Genomic DNA, 24,542 nt, shown 5'->3' with positions numbered 1-24,542 from the left:
TTAAAAAACCAATTTAAATTTGTTTGAAGAATGTTTTCTTAGTAAAACATTTTTTCCCAACCCTGTTCCATTCCTCCTTCTTCCTCCTTCCCTTCATCCCTGCCTCCCTCCCCAGGTTTAGTCTTGTGCAATATACCAGGGTAAAATGCTGAGTTAGCTCTGGGCACCCTGCAAAGGAGCTGCCTTTGATGAACACCAAAGCCTGCAGACTTCAATCCTGCTGGTGTGCACGACACCTTTAATAAGTTATTTCCGTGGAAAACCTTAGTAACTCAGTTATGAATCAAGCCTATAAACACCTCTCAGTCATCAAAGCACCCAAAAAAAGAAAGAAAATCTATTACTGTAACTCGGAATACTAACATCTCTCAACAGGTTCCCCCAAACAGCCCAGATTCTGGCTGCAGAAACATTTGAGCTTTTCAAAGGCCTGGTGTCAGCCCAGTCTGGTGCTTAGCAAACCCACTGAAAAAATGAATTGCCCCAGAGGAGGTATGTAGACTTAAAGAGATGAGGAACATAGCCTGTCCTGTGTCTCCCCTGGTAGGATGCTAAAGAGTCCAACATAAACCCCAGCCACCTTTACTACCTGTGGAGTCCAACCCCATGGCTCCCAGTTGACATGCATGTAACATTTTGGCTACTGAGATGAGCCCAGTTTATTGGAAAAGTACCACTCCTTTTCCAATGTTTGTTTTCCTTTCACTCTTCTCTTTTGTTCCGAGCTTACAGGCCTGGAGCCTTAGAGAAGAAAGGAGAATGAAAAGTATACCCTGCCACTATCGGCCAGAACCCGGCTTTCTCTGGGAGATGGGATGGAAACTAGCTAAATCAACACAGGAAATATTTAGAGCTCAAGGAGTGGGTGTGGTATGATGGGAAGAGGCAGTGGATTGGGAATTGGGAGGACTTGGATTCTAATCCCAACTCCACTAATTACTACCTATATGCCTCAAAGGAAATTAAGCCTCAGTTTCCTCAATTCTAAAATAAGGGAGTCAGGCATCACCATCTCCAGCCTCCCTTCCAGCCCTGGAGCTTACAATCCTATGACTCAGACAAATTGTACAGCTCTGTCTTATGTTAATACCAACCCAATAATCAACTCACAAATGCCATAGTATTCTGAAGACTCTTGAACCAAATCTGGCTTGTCCAAGGTCTTAATAAAACAATGACAAAATAACAAAGATGAGAAGGAGAATAAAGATGACAATGAATAAGACATCTTTATTTGAACAGAAAGAAATATAAGAAATCAAAAGAATTATGTAAGAAATCCATTTTAATCTAGTACATTTTTTTAAAGGTCAAGTTTTTAAAACTGTTGTATTTTCTAATGAGTTATAATTTTGCACTTTTGTCACTTTTGAAAGTGACAAATCAAGAAAAACGGGGATCTTTGTTTTGGAAACAGAGACAAAGAATAATCTTTTTTTTTGTGGTGGAATCTAGTGCATTTTTGTGATTATTTTTTTCATCGTGAACCTAGGCGCATATGTATATATATATGTACACACACACACACACACACACCCCTATTTTCTCCTTTCAAAGATATCTCATTCAAGGCTATATTTGGACCTATAGAATATTAAAGTTGGTGCTAGGTGCAAAGACGGACTTAAAAGAATATAATTAGAATTTTGGGTGTTTTGTTTGTTTTTGTTTCTTTTCTTTTCTTTTTTTGGGGGGTGGAGTGGGGCAATAAGAGCAAAGTGACTTGCCCAAGGTCACACAGCTAGTAAGTGTCAAGTGTCTGAGGCCAAATTTGAACTCAGGTCCTCCTGAATCCAGGGCCAGTGTTTTATCTACTGAGCCACCTACCTGCCCCCCACCCCACTAATTTATTTATTTTTTGAGAGCAGGGAAATGAGGGTTAAGTGAATTGTCCAAGGTCACACAGCTAGTAAGTGTCAAGTATCTGAGGACAGATTTGAACTCAGGTCCTCCTGAATCCAGGCTGGTGCTTTATCCACTGTGCCACCTAGCTGCCCCCCTCTACCCCACTATTTTAAATGAAAATATCCTGCTACTCTCAAGCCCTACTATGTGCTAGGCACCTTGCTAAGCACTTTACAAACATATCATTTGATTGTCACAACAGCCATGGGAAGTAGGTGTAATTATCCCCATTTTACAGATGAGGGAACTGAGGCAGAGAAAGATTAAGCAATGTGCCCAGGGTTCACAGCTAGCTAATAAATAGTTAAAGGCCAAATTTGAACTCTCATCTTCCTGACTTCAGGTCCAACAATATCTGCTACACCACCAAGCCACTTCCTAATTACCACTATCCCTTGCATGAATGCTCTGTTTTGGCTAGGCTGGTCTTCTCGTGGTTCCTCAAACACACTTTCCATTCCTACATCTTTGCTCATACCATTTCCCTTCATGAGGAATGCCTCCCCCTCTCCCTTCTGGCATTTGTAGACCCTATCTATCTTTCAAGGCCCTACATGTACCATGAGACTTTTCCTGAGCAGCTCAGCACTCAATGCTCCCTCAGTGCTCTGGGTTCTACTGGCTGCCTAGCACTCCTTTGGCACACCACCTATACGGCCTTGCACAATTATATATTTATTTACAGAGATGCTGTCTACTGGAATACAAATTCCGCAAGGCAAAAATTACTTGGGGGAGGAGGAGGAGGATATCCTCCAAGAATTTTAAATTACTGCTAGGGCATGGTGGGAACAGTGCCAATCCAGCAAGGCAAAGTTGCAAAAATGGCCCAGCCACCAAAGAGCTAGCAAGACACAATCGAGTGGCTAGAATTATACGGTTATCCCTTCCACGTCACAGGGTTCAGGGACATGGCACCCTCGAGATCTGGAAAATCTGTAAAAATTTTTTGGCCCTCCCTTCATGTCAGAGAGGGAATCTGAATTTTTCTTCCTTTTTCTTTTATGGGATGTTTACAGTATCTTATTGTAAAATCTGGGTTAAGTATTTGGTCATGGGCTATATGTAGGTCAATGTTAAGTTAAAAAAAAACCTTTTTCTGTGTCATCCACCAGTTGCCATTTATTTTACTTCTTAGGCTGAACCATAATATATCAATTTTTTTTTAAGTGAGGCAATTGGGGTTAAGTGACTTGCCCAGGGCCACACAGCTAGTAAGTGTTAAGTGTCTGAGGCCGGATTTGAACTCAGGTATTCCTGACTCCAAGGCCGGTGCTCTATCCACTGTGCCACCTAGCTGCCCCATAATATATCAATTATAAAAGTATTTTATTATTTTCCAGTTACATGTAAAGATAGTTTTCAACATTTGTTTTCATAAGATTTTTAGTTCCAAATGTTTTCTCCCTCCCCCCTCCCCAAGAAAAAAAGCAATCTGATATAGGGTATATATGACCCATGATATATCAAAATGGCAAAGGTGAAAGTCTCCATATTCTTATTCAATTATGAAAAACAATTATGCCATCCATGTAAAAGTCCAGCAAACGTTAAATATAAAAGAAAAATAGGCTACCAAATTGTCTCACAGCCATTTCTTTGTGAATGCCACCAAAAACAACGATGAGATCAAGGTAAAAAAGCAATGGAATTTATCTAGTGTTTTAAGGTTCATTATCTCACTTGAGCCTCATGAGGTACTTGCTATTATCATTCCCATTTTACAGATGAGAAAAATGAGGCTCAGAAAAGGTCAATGAGTGGCCCAAGGTTGTATAAAATGAGTGTCTGAGATGACATTGGAGCCCAGGTCTCCCTAGCCTCTGGGTCTAGTATTCTATCCATTATTCTCAATCTATTAATAATGACTGCTTGCTTAAGTAATTACTCTGGCTTATGCCAGACCAGCTTAGCATCCTAACTGGGATCTGTACTACCATTTCATCCTCTATAGAAGGCTCCTAAGGTATTGAGCCAGGCAGAAAGTAGTTTAAAGGATATTAGGTACAAATCAAAAGAGAAGTAGTGTAGATTATTAAAAGGGTAGCAATAAGAGTTTGGGGACTTGTGGAAAGAAAATTAGGGAAATATCCAGGTGCCTAGAAAAGGAAAGAAAACCAATTTTATTTGGGAGAAATTGGTTAGACTACAGACACTCTTTCAGAAGCACATGTCTAGGGCCTACTAAATAGCAGAGATGCCCCTACCTGGCTCTACAAATCCTCAGAGCCTGGCTTTGGGTGAGCCAGATTAAGAGCAGGCCTTTGGAAGGCACCCCAGGATTCTGGAACTCTTCCCCAACTGCAGAAGCCAATCTGCCCGCCTGGGCAGGCAGGCAGGCAGACAGACAGACTGACACAGAGAGACAAGGGGAAGTGAATGAGGTGAGCCAGCGGTAATAATAAGGCATTCCAGATCTGCTCCTTTCTCTCTCTTACACACACATAAAATAGGAACAGAGTCAGGGTTGGCTCTATCCATTCCTCCTGGCTTCCTCCTCCCCCTCCCAGTTGGTTTGAATCCAGCCTCTTCCCCATATAATAAAGAAGACTCTCCTCTCCTCCAAGGTTGGTCAATCAGTCAACTAGCAGTTATTAAGGGCCTACTATGTGCCAGGCACCAGGCTAAGCTCTGGGGATCCAAGAAAGGTAAAAGGAAGTCCCTCTTCTGAAGGAATTCACAGTTCAAGGGGAAGACAACATGCAAACAACTATATACAAACAAGCTACATATAGGATAAAATGGAGAGAGCTGTGTGGTGGATGATTTGGGGCAAAATCAGATTTATGGGAAGCCATGGGTTGTTCCCATTAATTGTTTTAAACCAGAATCAGCAAACATGAGCAGCTAAGCCTTCTTCAGAGTGCAAATTAGGAAATAATTAATAAAATACCCTATGTATGGTCAATGGGCCCCATTTCTATTCGGGTTTGATACCACCATTTTAAACATCTGATGGGCCTTCCTCTTCCCATTTCCTTCTGGGAGTTTGTAGGGAATTATGTAGGTGATGTGAGCTTGAGAGGGGGTCTTGTCTAATTACATCTTTACAGAGAGAGTCACATAGTTACAATGGAATTTAGAGCCAGAAGGAACCTTCAGAAATCACTTTGGGGGCAGCTAGGTGGCACAGTGGATAAAGCACCAGCCCTGGATTCAGGAGTACCTGAGTTCAAATCCGGCCTCAGACACTTGACACTTACTAGCTGTGTGACCCTGGGCAAGTCACTTAACCCCCATTGCCCCGCAAAAAAAAAAAAGAAAAGAAAAAAGAGAAATCACTTTGACTGCATTTTACAGATGAGGAAACTGAGGCCCGGATAGTTGAAGTGGCTTCCCTGGTAACATCCAAACTCATATTGTATGACTCCAAATGCTGTGTTTATGCCTTTGAAGAAAACCATACAGATAGAGGTAGTGGCCAACTGGGCTAAGAATGCAACATTTTTAATAACTACCATCCCCTGTCTCTTTACTTTGGAAAGTATTTTCCAGTTTTCTTCGCTGACTTGAGAGAGCTAAGTGATATCATTAGTGTTCAGAAGCAAGAAGAGATAGAGAGAAAATAAAGCGTTTGAAAAGGGGAAGAATATGAGAAAGAATCTAGTTCATAGGAGATGGAGCGCTGAGACTTCTTGGTGTGAAGAAGACCTGGGTTCCAATCCTGCCTTGGACATTTACAAGTTGTCCCTTGATCTCTCTGCTCTTCAGTTTCCTGTAAAATAGGCATACTCTGATGCAACTTGAGTATTTACCTCAACAGCTTGTTCTGAGGCTCAAATGAAATAATATCCAGGTTGTTCCAAAAGTCTTAGTGCAATAAAAAATCATTAAGGCGAGGCACGTTCAAAAGCACTGGGTCGATGGCAGTTTTTATTCCTCTAAGACCCTGTGTTTCTCACGTCTCCTACTAACATATCCGTATAGACACACACACACCTCCCTAACCACCCTACCCACCCAAACACAGGACCCTTTCTCCTCCAAACATTAACCATGGCTACCTCTGCTACTGATGCCAAAACCTGTGCTTCAGTCTAGGCACCCTGAATATATAATAACCAAAGCCTCTTAAATACCATTTTGTCCGCCAATAGGACAATAAGTGTTGCGCCACGATCGCTAGTGAATCAGGACGGTCGATTGGTAACTCGCCCGACTTAGTGCCGCCACTGGCATCAGCTGCTGATCATGTCTACAGAAACCCTTGGGCCTTCTCTACCATTCACACGTCTCTCCCCATGGTTTAAAGTCCATCACGACGTGTCACCTCTTTAGTCTTAAATCCTCAATTCAGGAAACAGTTTCTGTCAAGGAGAGACGCCGAGGCCTCCAGCTCTGGCACCTGCAAAACCTCATCATGCCTTGCTTGGCATGAAATACTCCGGGGCCCCAATTTTTTCCTGAGGCTCTTCAGCTTGACCCCCCCTTGCCCTAAGGTTGGCACTGACCCATCCCCCAGAATATCCTGAGAGATTAAAATGAGTTAGAATCCCATCGAGGTGCTTCTCTAACTCTCCTTTTAAAGATTAATTAGTTGTTTGAGCAATGATTCACCTTGTAGTCTGGGAGGGTGGCTTTGATGTCTGCTCCAGACACGGTTACTTTGTTTTTATTAACACAGAAACTTTTAAGATGGGCCGAGGGGGGCCCTGGCTGCCGAAGCCACAGCCGCTGTTGTTTTGCATGCTCTGGGCCCGTGGTTTTGCTCTGTCTGGCTCACCGGGTCTAATTTAAAAGCTTACTGGAGTGCCATGGGTCTCTGGGGAAGGGGAGGCTAGGGGAAGGTCCCACGAATATCAAGAATTATTTTGAAAAAGTAAACTGGAAAACAGAGGTGTGCGTGCTTCCCTTTGGCAGGCGAAGCCTATAGAGGGAAAATATTTAATATGAAAACATCTGACAAAGTACCTTCAGGATGTATTTTCTGCATCAAGGAAGTAGCTCTTGGCAACAAACTCTCCAATTTGACAAGAAAAGTTTCTAGCGAAGCCCTGATTGTTATAGACTGCTCTGAGCAAAGCATGCCAGACAAGAGAACCTGAAGTCGGAATGGGAGAGAAGGAAGGGAGCAAAAGCAAGTCCGGAGGGGCAGATGGTTATGATTAAGTTGGATGCAACCAAATGCATTTTCTGGAATTTCAGGTCTCCTTAAAAAAAAACAAAACAAAACAAAAACCTGTTGGATTCCCCTCAACAACTCATGCAGCAAGTTGCTGAGGAATGATGGGGATCCAGATAGGTGAGTTGCTAGTTTTTTCCCAACACGGAGTGAAGTAGATGCCAGAAGAAATGGGGTCAGGCAGCTCTCTCGGGGCTGCAATTAGGGCAGGAAGCTGCAACCTTACATACTGGAAGGGGCTCTGAGCTTTGAGTTCAGGTTTCTTCTGATCACCCCCCCCCCCCAAAGCAGCCTTCACTTTTCAAACCGGCATGGACACCCATCTCCTAGGCCCCAGTTTTCATCCCTAGGTTTCCCCTGCATATATCTGTGTATAATATATCTGTGTCTGTCTCAGAGGACTTAATGGTCTGGTATCAATCATATCCTCAAAACTGTGTGCTTTATCCTGAGGATAGGGCAGGGGGTGGGAGGAAACCACCCAGAAGAGAGATTCATGGAGAAAGACTCGGGGAGGTGGAAGGAATCAGGAACGACTCCAGAAGCCATTCCTTTGGAAATTGTGGACTTCCCCCAAGCATCTGAGATGGAAACCTGAGAGTCAAGTTTATATAGGGATTTTTTTTAAAAGGGGCAGGGGTGGGGGGAAATCTGGTTCTTACTAGACCGTTTCAGAGAGAGAGAAAGTGAGTCCATAGCAACCTCTAAGGACGCAACTTCCTAGGAAACCTTCCCATCCTGCTCTAACTCACAGTTATCTCTCCCTCTCTGAAATCAAAGCACTGAACAGCAAGCAGTATCAGCACCACCGCTAATAACAGCTAATGTTTACTATGTGGCTACTATCTGCTAGGCAGTTACTATATTATTCATTCATCGATGGGCCAAATTATGTTTCGTGCCAACTCCTATATCCTGGGCCTTAGTTAAAAGTGGAAGAAGAATTGAACCCAGATGATCTTGAAGGTCCTTTCCAGACCTAGCAGTCTATAATCCCGATTTAAATCTGCACAGACTTGGTATAGAATCAAAAATCATTAGACCTAAAAGAGACCTTGGAACTGACACAGTCCAGTTAAAGAAACCAGCGGGATGTGTGACTTGCTACACATTATATGGAAGGATGAGAGTCCGGAAAGAGAGTGACACTCCAAGGGTCATCAATGCAGGGTGGGCGGTGGCCCTGAGCAGGCTACCACACAGCATAAATTAGCAACAAAGAAATGTTTAATCAAAATGTGGAGGCTCCTCACATAGAGAGAGAGGGAGAGAATGCTAGTGGACATCGGAGAATCCTTGTTTCACTGCATGTCCTCAGAATGTCAAGAGAAATTCAGGAAGGCCCCTAGCACCCTGGCCGGACAGGAGGACATGGACAAGAATCCCATACCCTCAGCATCCTTAGAAGACAGGCGTGGGGAGGGGGCCATCATGGAGGCACTGATATGTTATCAATGCAGGCAACATTCCCATGGATCCTTTAAAGTATTTTAAGAACCCTATCAATAGATGTGAATGATCTCTGAACTTCATTCTCTTTAGCTGTGTCTCTGTAGCTCTATCCCGTATCTTTCCCTCTGTTTCTCTCTAGAACTGTGTGTGTGTGTGTGTGTGTGTGTGTGTCCTCCCGTCTCATCTGCACAGTCTGACATAGCATCAACCAAGAAATGTTAAATATCACCTACTTGATACACCCCCCCCTCCCCCGGCCTATTAACATTGCATCTTACACATAAGGGGAACTTCATAAATGCTTTTTGGAATGGAGGAGAAACCAAAATGAAATGTCCAACAACCAGGCATGTGATCTCTGTCAATTTCTCTGTCCCTTCTGCCGCTGTCCCTCACTTGCATCCCTGTCTATCTATCTCCTGCATGGAGTTTACAGTAGTCTGGATCCAATAAGCCGGCAACAAGGGATAGATGCAAGACATGTTTCCAGTGACTCATTGCTCTGGGTCGACCAGAAGGCCCCCCAGCTGACAACCTGGTTCATCCCAGCATTGATGTCACCCTGGATCCCCAGGAACAGAGATGTACAAGGACCCAAGGAGGCCTTATAAAGTCCTCAAGACTGTCCCACTTACAGACTGAAAGTGTATTAGGCTGAGTATCTAGAGAACTGGCTCTGTCACTAAGGAAACTGCCACAACCAAGCCTTGGGTTTTTCATCTACAAAATGGGAGAGGAAGGAGGTCTTTGGACTGAATGACCTCCAAGGAACCTTCCAGCACTGACATTCTGGGTCTGGGATGTAAAGCTAAGATACTCAGTCCTGCCTTCACATGGACCTGCAAGGCCCTGCCAGGCTACTTTATCATGATTTAGACTAAGGCCCCCACCTGTCAAGCCCTCTAGGCCCCAACAAAGCTAAACACTGGGTCTCAGGCGGGAAAACCAAGCCCACAGCCCCAGAGAAATCAGACTACACACAAATGTAAAAACCTGCCCTAGGACACTGATAACTTATCTTTCAGGAGTGTGAGATCCACTATCTTGAGGGCAGTGGGAAGGGGATGAGAGAGGAGAAGGAATGATAACAAAGGCTTTTGGAACCTTGAGCCACTTCATACTATCTGTTAGGTCTGGGATTAAAGTACCAGAGGGTCTGAGGTCAGACCCACTGCTGTGGATTACATCTGGGGATACCTGCCTTAGCTTACTCTTAGGGAAGGCTGAGGATGCTGGGAGGGCACAGCTGCAACTCTGATGTTGTCTGGTCACTCAGGATGCGCCCCAGCTCTCCTAACCCTCGCCATGCCTCTGTGGTCCCTATAGCTTCATGCCACAATACTCTAAGTACACAGAAGAACAACACTGACCACAGTGCCATGTGCACTGTGCCATGAAAGGAAGGCCACTAGAGTCCTGGGCTCTTAGAGCAGAGGTGGGCAAACTCCAGTCTGAGACTGGCCAAGCTAAGAATGGCTTTTACATTTTGAAATACAATAAAACTTTATTTAAAAATGTAAAAGCCCAGTGGATAGAGCACTGGCCCTGGAGTCAGGAGGACCTGAGTTCAAATTCAGCCTCAGACACTTGACACTAGCTGTGTGACCCTGGGCAAGTCACCAAAAAACCAAACCAAAAAACCCCCAAGAAATGTAAAAACCCTTCTTAGTGGCAGACTTAAGAATTAAAAGAGACAAAGAAGACCATCTGATCCAATCCTTTCATTTTCCAAATCTGGAAACTGAAACTGCTAAGGGGAGAAATTACGTGACTACAGCCATTCACTGAATTGGGTAGCTAATTACAACAACAACAATAATAAATAATTATAATAAAAACAATAGCATTTATATAGTGCTTTGAGGTTTACAAAAAGCTTTACACATGCTAACTCATTTGATCCTCACAACAACCCAGTGAGGAAGGTACTGTTATTATCCTCATTTTTCAGATAAGGAACTGAGGCACAGAGAGGCTATGCAACTTGCCTGGGTCATATAGATAATAAGTGTCTGGGGCAGGATTTGAACTCATGTCTTCCTGCCTTTAAATCTTTTAATTCGGTCTAATGTCATGAGCTTTCCATTCCACAACACTGCTTGGTCAACTCCCTATAAGTCTATAGGCAGAAAAGCAAGAGAAATGAGCCCCATGAAACCGTCTCCACATGGGAGCTTCCTTGGGTCATACCGTTCATACAACAGTGAAGCTACTCTCCACAGGCAATCTTGGAGGCCATGTAATCAATTCCCCCATTTGACAGATGAGGAAGCTGAGGTACAAAAAAGGTCAAAGTTAAGTGATTTGCCCAAAGTCACCCAGGCAGTAAACGGGAAAGGTAGCATTGGAAACTGGGTCCCCTAACTCCGATTCCAGTACTATTTCCGTTATACCACATGGGAGACAGTGAGAACTGACTCATCATTAGAACCAAGGATCTCAAAGAAAAGGAGATGATTGAACCAATGACCAAGAAATGGTCCTCATCAATAGAAAGACAAACACTGTCAGCTTTTTAAATTTTTTTCCCCTGTGCTTCATACACTGCCCTATCAGAGACAGGTATAAGTCCTCCTTCTGAGAGACTTACAGAAAGACCTCTCTCCAACTAAGAATGCTGGCAGCCTAGCCAGCCTAGCCCCTCAAGGGGCAAGAAGGCCACCAGACACGGTTAAATCCTTCCTCCAATCCGCTTGTGATGATCACCCACCCTCAACCCTACAAGATCGGGTAGAAGTTGCTCACTTCTGGAATATCAGCAGAACAAGGGCCACCAAATTTGAGATATTCACCTCCATGATGGAGCTCCAAGAAATGGAAGACTTTCAAAATGGAAGGAGATGTCTGGTAAAGCAGCAAGTTCCCCATCACTAGAGATATTCATGAAAAGGCTGGCTGACCAAAAGTCGAGGACATAATAGTGGGGATTCACCCATTGGGAAGTGAGCTGGATTCTATAATTCTATGAATTTGGAGCCTAGAGTCATGGAATTATATCAGACTTTTTTTTTTTTCCGGGGCAACGGGGGTTAAATTACTTGCCCAAGGTCACACAGCTAGTAAGTGTCAAGGGTCTGAGGCCGGATTTGAACTCAGGAACTCCTGAATCCAGGGCCGGTGCTTTATCCACTGCGCCACTTAGCTGCCCCAAGTCATGGAATTATAAAATCACAGGTTCCGAATGGATGGCATTGCTCATCTAACTTAAACCAGACCCAAACCATGCATCTAACAACATCAGTTCAATAGCGAACTAAATACAAGGAGCGAATTAGCAGTCCCCTAGATAAATTTCTCCACTCTTTCTTCTTTTTTCCTGTACTGAAAAATATTTTCTTTAAAAAAAAAAGTGTGCTATATTAAATCAGAGATTATTAATATAGGAAGTGAATGAAGCACTGATTTAAAACCGACAACTTATTTGCTACTTCATTCCTGGGGTCAGTATTTCTCTGCTGAAACCCTGCATTTGGAAGGCTGCTGAACCCTACTCTAACAGGTCACTGAGAAACTATGTTCTGGATCTCTAAGGAAAACATTTTCAAAGGGCAAACCCCATCACACCAAGCCCTGTCTCCAGCACGCTCTGTTTTCTAGAGGAACCCCCCGTTTGGGGGATCAGAGGAGGAAAGAATGTCTGAGAACTGTTTGGATGGCCCCATTACACCCTTAATTCAAAATGTCTTTTTCTAGGTCCTTGAAATCTGAAGGAATAAGGTTCTACTTTGTTGGATACTGGCTCTGGGAAAAGTCTAATGAAACCCTGGACAAAGAAGGCTAACCAAAAACAAAGGCACCAATGGTATGAAGTCCTATTTCCACCCATTTGCAGCCTCTGCTAGCTGGTTCATTAGAAGCCTTTCCCCCAGTGAGCCCAGCAAAGTCTGCATTCCAAGATCATGGAGATAACCTTTGCCTCTCCCTCTCCCCTCACCACCCTCCCACCCCCATCCCCTCTCGTTCCTGGCCTTCCTAACTTCCTAGCTACAGAAACACCAACTAAACTAGCAATGTGTGAAGAATGGATCTCTTTGTTAGCCAGGAATTACAATTTTGTGGTTTCAAGAAGGGAAAGTTTTTTTCCCCCCTTGATCAAAGCAAAAGTAAAAAATAGCAGAGACTTGCTGCAAGGTCCAAAACTCGTCTTATTTTTGGAACAGGAGAGGATTTCTTATATACACAGAGGAGAAAAGGAGACAGTGAGGCCTAGTGGTTTTATGTCCTGCACCTACCCATACTATCAGTGGAGATTAGGCCCCAGATCAAAACTGGAAAAAGGGAAGCCAACACAGGCCTCATCAAAGAATTCTAACTTGGCCCAGGAACTCAGGGTCCACCCCTTATCCGGGGTAACTCCTGTGGGTACTCCACCTATATCTTTAACTCTGAATATTAGAGAAATATTTAAAGTACCCAACTCTGTTTCTGAGTGAGGTTTCTGAGTATTCAGAATACAGGAGTTGCAAAAAAAGGGAGAAAAAGAAGGGTTTTTTTCCAGTCTATATTTAATCACACACACTCTCACACACACACACACACACACACACAACACCCCATTTCATCATAAGGCTACTATAAGGAGGCAAACACTCCGACTCACCCTGCCAGAGAAAAGTGTCTTTCTTGACCCTCCCCTCCCCCATTCTTCCATCTGTGGGTACACACCAACCCCTTCCCTTAGTGAGAATTAACAAGTGTCAATAAAGTTGCACACACCTCAGGGAAAATGTTTGGGCCACTGTACCCTTGGAACTTTATTAGCAATTGCCAACTGACACTAGCCTCCTAAGTCTGTGACCAACTTGGCTCCTGCCACAGCCCTCCCTCCCTTGGGCAGTCAGGGACAATGGACAAAGCAATCAGGCACCAGAGGGTACCCCACCCAGGGAGCAGCACTTCCCCTCAGAAGAAAAATGGGTTCTGGGGGTCTCACAAGATTCCAATCATGATCCCTAAATCCAATACCCCCAACTAAGTAGAAGCTTGGTGTCCAACTATACTCAAGTCTATGTTGTTTGTGGGCGCACCTCCAGGTACTGAAGAGCCAACAGGAAGTCACCCCCTCCCTCCCATACACCGACATTGCTATAATTATACAGACCCTCCTTTCCCTACTCCCTCATCCCTCATGCAGGGAGCCACCCAAAGGTATGACTTACAAGGGCTGCAACTGTGTTCTCCTTCCAACCAAGTCTGGAATGTCCAACAAGGGCAACTCAACAATTCTAAGATCACAAACTTACAAGACATGGCCTGAATTGCTAAATGAGGCAAAGAATACATGATGGTACCTTGCAGATTTAGCAACAGAAAGGGTAGGGCAACCTGGTGGGGGGGGTGGTATTACTCATCTATGAAGGGAAAGGGTAGGGAGCAAGCATTTATTAACAGCTACTATGTGCCAGGAATTGTGCTAAGCACTTTACAATCTCATTCGATCCTCGCAACAATCCTGGAAGGTAGTCCTATTATTACCCCCATTTTACAATTGAGGGAAACTGAGGCACGGAGGTTCAGTGTTTGAGACCCGATTTTCACTCAGACAGTTGTAACTGGTACTCTTTCTTTCCCCGGCCCAAGACGCTAGGGAAGGGGTGCTGGAATTACACCTCTGCCACTGACTATTTCTCAAACCTTGGATGTCACTTCAGTGGCCTCACTTCCCTCATGTGTAAAATCTCCAGACTGCACATGACAGCCTCTAAGGCCTCTGCTAACTCTAAATTTATAATTCTATGATCGATGCCTGCGTGACCTTGCTTGTGACAAGGATTTTGCTTTTCTTTTTGGGGTTGATGGTGCAGTGGGGAGACAAAATACATGCTAGTTAAACTGAAATCTGTCACAAAAAAGTATCTTTTAAAAGTAAAATAATGCATGTGTGAGATACCAATACAAGCTGATCCAAGGGCTAGAAAAAGCCTGAGTGTGAAGTGGCCCGGACATTAGGTACCTCACATAAGAGTCTTGTACAGAGGGACTCTGTTTTATCTGAAGGAAGAAGAGATCTGTGAGATAAGGTGCTCTGGGAAGACATGGAAGGGCTGGTTGGGATTTATATAAGGCTTGAAGGATGAGTAGGCTTTGAAAAGAACTGTCCGGAAATGCAAAGCTCTGCCTTGCATATAAGTGGTAAGTCAGTATTTAGGTAGCTCTAATCATTAGAAAACTGAAATTTACCTTCAGGTAGCTTCTGCCTAGATTTATCCTTTGGAACTAGATTCATTCTGGGTAATCCTGCTATTCTACTCTTACTGACTCCCTATGTGAATGCCCACAGACTTTTTCCTCTCTCTTTAAAGCCCCAACTGCCTTCCCATCCCCTATCAAATGACCTATGGGATCTGACAGGACACACCTTCTCAATTCCTTAAAACTTAGAAGGAGAATCAGCCATTTTTTCTTCTTTCCCTTCTTTTTTCAGAAGTATTCCCCACTCTTCACTAAGGCCCAAATCTTTGCTCTGCCACTCATTACCTGAATCATTCTTTTTTCTCATTCATTTTCATTCTCCCTCTCATTTTCTCTCGATCTCCTACAATCAAAAGCTGATCTCCCCCAATATTAAAAAAATCCCTTTTACTGTCTTGCTTGTTCCCTATCTTTCCTCCCCTTCACTCACAAACTTCTTAAAAGAATCTAACCCTAACCCTCCAGCTCTTCAGCACCCACTTACCATCTGGCTCCTGTCCTCTCAAAGGTCAAAGATGATCTTCTAATGGCCTTTTTCAAATGCCCTTTTAAGAAAATCTCATCCTCCTCAGCCTTCCTGAAGCATGTGACATCACCATCCACCCACTCCTGGATGCTCTTCCCTCCTGTGGCTTCTAACACAAATACTCCTACCCCATTCGCTGCTTCTACATCAACTCCTCAACTTCTTCCCAACCCCTTCAAACGGGGTATTCTCCCAACATTCTGCCCTTGCTCCTCTTATCTTTCCCCCTCAATAACTGCCAGGGCTTCAACTCTACAGCAGATGATAGCTGACTCCTAAATTGATCCCTCCCCAAGCGGTAGACCCAGAGCGGTAGGTAGAGTACCATCTGAGTTCTGTCACTCATCACCTACATGTTTCCTCACCTGTACAATAAGAAGCTGGGACTAGATGATTTCTCAGTTCCTTTCTAGACCTAAATCTACACTTCTGTGAAAAGGAGTCAACTCCACCTGGATTTCACACGAGCCCTTCAAACTCGACAAATCCAAAGCCAACTTTAGTATCTTCCTGGAAAAACTCGTTTCCAACTTCTAATTTCACCAGTTCTCTTCTCTGGCTGACACTAGTGTTCATCCCGTGTTTGAAATGCTGGAATTATTTTTTGACTCCTTTCCCTCCTTTCCCACCAAGTAGTTACCAAGACCCATGGATACCTACTCCATAAAAGGCATCTGTGAATGATCTGTCCAGTCAAAATGATCTAACTCTCCTTTCCTATGAGCCTGTGATTCCATGAGTACATTGTCTCTCACATCCTGCCCCTTCTATTCTTCTTATTCTTTTTTTTTTTTTTTTTGGCAGGGCAATGAGGATTAAGTGACTTGCCCAGGGACACACAGCTAGTAAGTATCAAGTGTCTGAGGCCAAATTTGAACTCAGGTCCTCCTGAATCCAGGGCCGGTGCTCTATTCACTGCGCCACCTAGCTGCTCCATGCCCCTTCTATTCTTACTGCTACTTCTAGTATGGGCCTGTGTCACCTGCCTGAACTCTTCTGAAAGCTTCCTAAGTCTTCCCACCTCCACTCTATCCTTCACACTGATTACTGCCTTATCTTCCTTACAGAGATATTCAGAGACAATTGGACATTTATTTAACTTCTATTAAGTGAGGCATTATGTTAGGCCTCAGGGATATTACATTATACTAACGGGGAAAATCATGTAAATGTAAGGCATATGAAAAGTTATACAAAATAATGCCAAGGGAGAAACAACAGTACTAAAAAGTAGATGAATGGCTGGGGAATGAGACCAGCAGAAGATCTCATGCAAAAAGTAGTTCCTGAACTGTTGTTTGAAAGAAATTTAGGGATTTCCAAGAGGAATAAGAGTACCGCATCCATGGTGAACAACCTGTACCACATGCAAAGGCAAAGAGGTGGGAGACCAAATGTCATATACAGGGAAATGCTAGTAGGCAGGTATGAATGAAATGGACAGTATTTGAAAGGAAGTGACGTGAAATAAGACTAGAAAGATAAATGGAAGCCAGGTTTACAGAGGGTCTTAAAAGCCAAGCTAAGGATTTTGTCTACCTAAAGACCACCGGGAGCCACTTTTAGAGAATGATGTGGTCAGACTCAGCTTTATGAGTATCATTTTGCCAGTTGTTTGAAAGATGGATCGGATTGGGGAAAGGCTAGAAGTTGGGAGACCAACTAGAAGGCTATGGCAATCGTCCAGGCAAAAAGTGATAAGGGTTAACTAGGCTGTAGGAGTACAGATAAAGGGAAAGAGAAAAGAGGTGCTGTGGAAATAGGATCCATGAGATTAGGCAACTAAATGGAATACAGGGGTGAGGGAGAGAAAAGAATCCAAGAGGACTCCAGGGTTGTGAATCTGTGTGTTCAGATGGATTCCAGGTATCATTGAGAAGTATCAGGAAGTTTGGAGAATTGGATGGGTTTAAGAAAAAAGTTCTATCTTAGACATTTTGGATGGAGATATTGACAGGACACCCAGATGGTGATGGACAGCAAGCTGCTGGAAATATGGGACTAGTCTCCAGATGGATTCTGATTGGATAGTTAAGAATCTGGGAATTTGGGTGACCCCCTCACTTAATAGGCAGGAGGAAAATGATGAAGCAGCAAAGAAGCCTGAGAAAGAATGATCAGAGAAAGAGTAAGGACATGGTGCAATGTCATCAATGCCAAGGGAGATGGGGAATGCTAGCCAATGTCAAAAGCTGCATAAGTCGAGGAGAAGGAAGACTCAAAAAAGTACAAGAGGATTTGTCTAAGGGTCACAGAGTTGAGATTTGAATCCAGGTCCTCTGACTCTAATTCCATTGTCTCCCCTGTCACTGGTGACACTGGACACAAATTTCAGTTTCCACTAGGTTGCAAGGGGTGTAGACATGAGTGGGAGTCAAGAAAATGGAGAGAGCAGTAGAGACTGCTTTTCTAGGAGTTTCTGAAAGGGAAATGGGGGCGGGGGAGGAATACAGGTTGATAATCTGAGAGGAGGAAGTCAGGTCCAACTGAAGCACTTTGTTTTGTTGGTTTTTAAGGAACAGGACAATTGGGCATGTCTACAGGTGATGGGGATAGAATCAGTGGGCAAGGAGATACTGAAGATCAGAGAAAGAGAAGGAATGACTAAGGAGACACACTTTAGTAAGAGACAGCTGTGGGTGGTTTGCTCCAGGAAGCAGAAGGGCCATGTTTTCATTAGAGACTAAAGCAAAGGAAGAGAGAATAGAGGACGACGCAGGGGAGGTTTTATGGTCTGGCCAAGAGGAGGAGCAGCAGCTTACAATGAATGGAATTTTCTCATCAGCTAGGGTGTCCTCTGCTGACACGTATCAGAGAGGTGATGGTTTAAAGAGAGAGAAAGTTTGGGGGCAGCCAGGTAGCACAGTGGATAGAGCACTGGCCTTGGATTCAGGAGGACCTGAGTTTAAATCTGACCTCAGACACTTGACACTTACTAGCTGTGTGACCCTGGGCAAGTCACTTAACCCCCAAATGCCTCACCAAAAAAAAAAAAAATTAAAGAGAGAGAAAGTTTGGAGTCCCTGCTGTGGAGAATGGGACAGAGTCTATCAGGGAAGAATAAAAGGAGAGCTCAGCTGAGATCAGATAACATAAATTTGTAGTTAACCCAGTCATCAGTACTCAACAACACTTGAAAAGAGCTGTTGGGCAGCAGTGACAACTGAGAGTTGGAGTTAGGCAAGGCTTGACTGGCAAGAGTTGAAAAGGCTAGGAATTCACAGGTAGCTGGTGGTGTTGGGTTGAACTGATCAACAACAGGGTCAAGACTACAAAGGTAGGGATGGTAGGCCAGAACAGGGGTGGTCAGAAATGTGTCTCTCCCACCCCTAAGTTCCACTAATTAAACAGTATTTTGAATTAATAAGCTCCTCCTTTCAATTGCATATCTCTAACCTGCCTCACAGTATTCCCCCTGGCATGCCAATCAAATTAGACTCTACACCCCAAACATCATTCCCTTTGCCTGGAATGCCCCCCTACTGAAGATATCCCCCCCCCCATCCACCTCTTCAAAGTCCAACTCAAATTTCTTCTCCTCCACAAAACCTTATCTGGTCCAACTCTCAGAAGCAACCTTTCCCCTCCTGTGAATCTTGTCAAAATCTTGTGCCATTTCCTTTATTCACTTGTCATTTTCCCATCAGTATTCTAGGTTAGCTATTTATGTGCCAATTTGAGCTCCTCTGCTAGAGACTAAGCTCCTTTAAGAGTGGGGCATTATAGGGGCAGCTAGGTGGCGCAGTGGATAGAGCACCGGCCCTGGAGTCAGGAGTACCTGAGTTCAAATCCGGCCTCAGACACATAACACTTACTAGCTGTGTGACCCTGGGCAAGTCACTTAACCCCAATTGCCTCACTAAAAAAAAAAAAAAAAAAAAAAAAAAGAGTGGGGCATTATCTAATTGATTTATTGGGACTTTGGGAATTGAATAAATATCTATCCCAATAAGCCTGTCAACCACCCACACCTTAGAATGCATTACTCTAGTCAAGAGGACACCAGGATTTTCCAATAAGCTTAGCTAATAAATTAAGAAAGTAAGAATTTGGGGACAGACAATTTTGGAGTATGGGGGAGACTTGGGTCAAGTAGGGTGAGAGGGTAATACCATAGACCATTCGCAAAGAGAGGTCTAATACTGATAGATGTGGGTCATTGACGAAGAGAAGCATAGAGGTCAAAGAGAGGGGCAGAGGGAGAATCAGGAAGACATCAGAGACAAACTTCCTGCTAGCTCTATGAGTTTGCTTAGGACCCAGAAGGGGCATCCCCATCCCAGGTACCACAGCAGGGCATCTCTCTCTGCTGTGCATACCCTTGCCTTTGACCTGTAGATGTGTCTAAATACTCCCTCAATCCCAAAATGGGCCTTAGCCACACCAACAGGAAAGCTGACCTCAGACGCTGGAGCCTGGATAAAAATAGAATGCTCTGGAACTGGTGCTGGTCTTTTCATTGTATGAGGCAAACACCAGTGGCAGATAACACTCAACATGAAGCACCCTGGGTGTGGTGAGGAGGCCAACCTTTATGCCCATCTTGAGTACCCAAAGGGAGTCCTGAGCTGATAACTGGCAATGGGCCAGTGGGAGAGCCATAAGTCACCACTGGCCAGGGACTGGCTTCAGGACAATGAAGGAAGTTGCTGTATCCAGTTGCCAAAGTAGAATTCTCATCTGTTGGTTGGCATCCCAGGGAGACACCAGCTAACCCACCATCACTCAGAGCTGGGACACAGTGCCAAGAAGAAGGCCTACTCTGTGATTAAGTGCCAATTCTATCAGTAAAACCCCTGTGAAGGAAATTCTCTAGCATTGGTGGCACAGTGGGTAGGGTTCTGGGCCTGGAGTCAGGAAGATCTGAGTTCAACAAGTCACTTAACATGTCTGCCTCAGTTTTCTCAACTGTCAAATGGGGATAATAGAGTTGTTTTAAGGATGAGATATTATTTGTAAAGTGGTTAGAACAGTGCTTGGTACACAGTGGGTACTAGATAAATGTTAGCTATTTATTATTATCAATATTATGATGATGATGATGATGACTGGTGAGGCAATTGGGGTTAAGTGACTTGCCCAGCTAGTAAGTGTCAAGTGTCTGAGGCCGGATTTGAACTCAGGTCCTCCTGACTCCAGGGCCAGTGCTCTATCCACTACCCCACCTAGCTGCCCCTATCATTATTATTATTAATTTCTCTTATCCCTGAGGACCATGAGTGGCACTGCCAGAAACTCAGTGCCACTTTAGAGATAGGGAAAATGCTACAACTACACTAAGCCAGCTCTAGATAGTTCCCTTTGTACATGTGCCATATACAATTAGCTACAGGCTTTGTGATGATGATGATGAGGCTGTCTGCACTTATGTGCAACATCTACGAGGCCCAAGTATCTGGCACTTGACACACTCTACTGAAGAGTAAGTGACACAACACAGCAATGAAATGCCCAACCCAAAGACAAACCTTACAAAGGTCGGACCCTTCCTAGAGTGACACTCCATGAGCCTCCAAGGATACCCACTATCCAAGAGCATGACCTACTTCTCCAAGAGTACTGGTCCCACTTCAGATCAACCAATCATGGGGTCAATGGTCCTTGTTGGCCCCATACGGGCCATTGGTGTAAGAAGGCATACACTCAGTGCCAACTTGTTAGCTATGGAACTTAATCTCTCTGGGCCTCAGCTGCCAGGTCAGTAAAAGGAGGAAGCTGGATTAGATGACCTCTAAGGTCCTGTTCAGGTCTAGAATTAAGATCCCAAAACCTTTCTAGCTCTTATAACAACCCAGAGACCATCTTGGATGTGTGTGTGTGTGTGTGTGTGTGTGTGTGTGTGTGTGAGAGAGAGAGAGAGAGAGAGAGAGAGAGAGAGAGAGAGAGAGAGAGAACCAATATCACAAAATCCTTAAAACAAAATTAAGCACAATTCCATTTCTTCTTCTTCTTCTTCTTCTTCTTCTTCTTCTTCTTCTTCTTCTTCTTCTTCTTCTTCTTCTTTTTTTGCAGGGCAGTGAGGGTTAAGTGACTTGCCCAGGGTCACATAGCTAGTAAGTGGCAAGTGTTTGAGGCTGGATTTGAACTCAGGTACTCCTGAATCCAGGGCCAGTGCTATATCCACTGCACCACCTAGCTGCCCCAATTCCATTTCATTTATATATATACATACATATATAGTTTGATTGGATAGAAATTAATATTCACAAATAAAAACTTAATTAAGCCAGAAGTGCCTTTCACCAGCCTTGCTGAAATGCCAAATGAATGAATGGCTTGCTTGTTTTATCATCTTGTGATTGTCCTGCCCATTTTCGAGGGGAAGGCGAATCCTCTTAAACTCCTGAGGGTCTTAGAAAACAAAAATTGACTTTGTTTTAAGATTTTTTTTTGGAGGACACCTCGCCTTTAAGAAGGTGGAGAATGAGAAGGGGAGGAAGTAGAGAATGAATGGACAGGGTAGAAGGAGATGGGGATCTCTTCCAAGGAAGCTACAGAATAAAGAAGTGTCCATAGGGTGAACATCATCTGCTGTCATGTCTCTAACTTGGACTTGCTACTACTCCAAGGCTTGCAATCTATCAGCTGGTTCATTGCCACTGAAAACAAAATCTCCACTGCAAGTCATTTTCCCAGTTCAACATGCTTCTCCCTTTTGCCCCATGCAAAGACCTCATCTACCATGAGGATCCTGCACCCACAGTTCAGCATTTCACCTCAAGCCCTAATGTTTTTTGACAAAGAAATTGTAAGGAAACATTCAATACCAATGTGATAGAATATAATCGGATTAACATGGCCAACTTGCCACTTCTAGGGCTTCTCACTCATGCCCTGCATCATTCCGATGCTTTCTCAACGCTCTCCACACACCAGCATCCATTTCCCAATACTTAAATTAGTAACACTGTGGTCTGCTACACTTGTCATTCCCTCTGTAGGGCCTGAGCCAGACCTGTTCCTTCTAGCTTTTGGCAGCCTGTTTGATGCACGTGAAACCTTCTACCACAGAGGGGGTCACTGGGGAATATAAGAAAAGCTTCTGTGTTCCTTTTCTTCTTCTAAGATGGTGGGTAAAAGGAACTAATAGCTAAAAGGAAGACGTAGGGTGTGTGTGTGTGTGTGTGTGTGTGTGTGGCAAGTGTTGGATTGGAATATATGCATAACCTAAAATATATACACCAATATAATTATGCACTCATGACTATATCCACTTATTACTGAAGGTCTAAATATGTAGCAATCTTAGGAGTCTCCACAGAAAGAAAGCTCACTTACACACACAACCCACAAGTTTTGTAAGGGACTAGATGGAAACTACTGGCTAAAAGAAGATTTTTCAGGTTTTTTCCTTATGGAATTATCTGTGGATTTCACTAATGTGGGCTCCCCCTCATCCCCAGAACCTGTAGCAATTAAGAGTTGGCTCTATTTAATTTCAACATTTGGCAATTCTCCCACTTGAGAAAAAGGTGTGTGTGTGTGGGGGGGGATATTGAGAGAAGAAAAGTGAGAATTTTTAAACCATCCAACCTAACACCACCTGTCCCCTCTTATATATTTTAACAGAAAAGTAATATCCAATGATGAAAATTCCCAACCTGAGAATTCACCAGGCGTGATGTTTGGGGAATTGGTGGTCTCTGCTTCAGTGTAAGACAACGTGGAATCAGATAAATCTGCAAGAGGAAAAGAAGAAAAAAATTAGTGGTTTATGTTTCTCTCTCGTGAGTACATGCTCTGTGTGTGTGTCTGTCTGTCTGTCTGTCTGTCTGTCTGTCTTCCCCTCCCTCCTTTCCCTCTGTCTCTCCCTCTCTCCTCAAAAAGGGCAGGGTGGCCCGAGTAGGTTCCTGACAACCCTTCAGCCCCATCCCACAATGGAGCCAGACAAAGCCAGCCTGCCCCCCAACTCTTCGGGGAAAATGCTGACGTTCTATTTATTTCACTGCCCTACAAGCTGAATAAGTTTCAATTGCTTTGACCACAGAAATAAATGAGGTTCAGGGGATCAAACAAGTAGAAACTTGGTGCTTACTTGAGTAAGGTTAAATTAAGCCCCTAAACAATTCATAGTTGCTATACTTAATTACAACCATTAAAATTCTTGAAGCTGTTTCTTCTTGTTTCCTTACTTCCTTCCTTCCTTCCTCCCCGCTGAGGCTGAGGCAACTTTGTTTTAACAAGTTAACAGTCATCCTTACTCTGTCCTGCTTACACCCCTCTAATTAAGCGCTCAAGTGTTTGCTCCCAGATTAACTTTTTTCCTTTTTTTTTCAATCAAACCGACCCACAGAGCAGATTTCAACCTCAGCCCTGTTGTTTTAACAAGTTCATATGCTGTTCATTCTTTTTCCCCCCTATCTGCAGCATAATTAGGATTGGAAGGGAAATTCTTTGCTTTGAGTGTCTGCTTCTTGGACAGTCTCTGTTTACTTAACAAATAGATTCATTTCAGGGTAAGCTCACTTGGAAAAATTTTCCTGGATCACATGGTGGCCTTTGCTACCAACAGGGGTGTTCCCCTCACCCAAGGCAGGGTACCAGGGCTTGCTGGAAAAGTCTTATCTGCAAGGACTTCCCTCAGGAATACTGTTGGCATAACTGCAGTCTTGTACACTCACTCATGGGTACCTTGTATCGCCAGATGGCTAACCTCACCCTCCTTGGAAAGACGATTTGGGTTTTAGGCCACATTGCCTAGTCTTGCAACAGAGTTGCCTAGGATAGGCATGAGCTAGTTGGAATTCCTTTGGTGTTCTTTGCATTTTTTCTTTTTACCAAATGCCCTGGGGGTGGGGGTGGAGGAATGGGGGGTGACCAAGAAGATGAAATATTAACCAATTTGTCCTCCCTCGGTCCCATTTGCCAGATGCGATGATGTTTAGTTATATGTTTTTATCTCTTCCTCCTCGTGGGATCACAGTGGCTCAGAAATAAACTAGCTCCCTTTGGTTTACAAAAAATAATAATAATGTGGTTTAAAAATAAAAAAAAAACCTTTTAAGATGTTTATCAAAAGACTAAAAACTTACTTGCTGTTAAAAACATCTTGACTTGTATGGGGCAGAAAATTAAAACTAGAGGACACAAAAGAAGATGCTAAGAAATACTGTTTTCTGAGAGCTGGAGGTAGAAGAGATCTCAGATCACGAGGTCCAGTTGTCTCATTTTACAGATGAGGAAACTGAGACCAAGATGAATAAAGTGACTCGCCCAAGGTCATGCTGCTTATAAAGGAGTAGAGCTAGCATATGAACCCTGGTCCTCCCAAACCAGTGTTCAACAGGATGTTGCCTTTGAGTACATGGGACCACACTGTAGGCTGAAGCCTAATTATAGTCATAG

General features: G+C 43.8%; 1 protein-coding gene across 1 annotated transcript in view; it reads right to left on the bottom strand.

Annotated features, from left to right (window-relative positions):
- SMAD6 (SMAD family member 6) overlaps positions 1-24,542 on the bottom strand; it is a 109,967-nt gene that overhangs the window by 69,964 nt on the left and 15,461 nt on the right. The window contains exon 3 of the mRNA XM_043981352.1: positions 22,799-22,876. Coding sequence (XP_043837287.1) covers positions 22,799-22,876 — 78 coding nt within the window. The remainder of the gene's footprint in view (positions 1-22,798; positions 22,877-24,542) is intronic.

Source organism: Dromiciops gliroides, chromosome 2, assembly GCF_019393635.1.
Source record: "Dromiciops gliroides isolate mDroGli1 chromosome 2, mDroGli1.pri, whole genome shotgun sequence".
NCBI classification, from domain to species: domain Eukaryota; kingdom Metazoa; phylum Chordata; class Mammalia; order Microbiotheria; family Microbiotheriidae; genus Dromiciops; species Dromiciops gliroides.
Note: the sequence above shows the minus strand (reverse complement) of the source record. Positions and strands in the feature narration are given on the sequence as shown.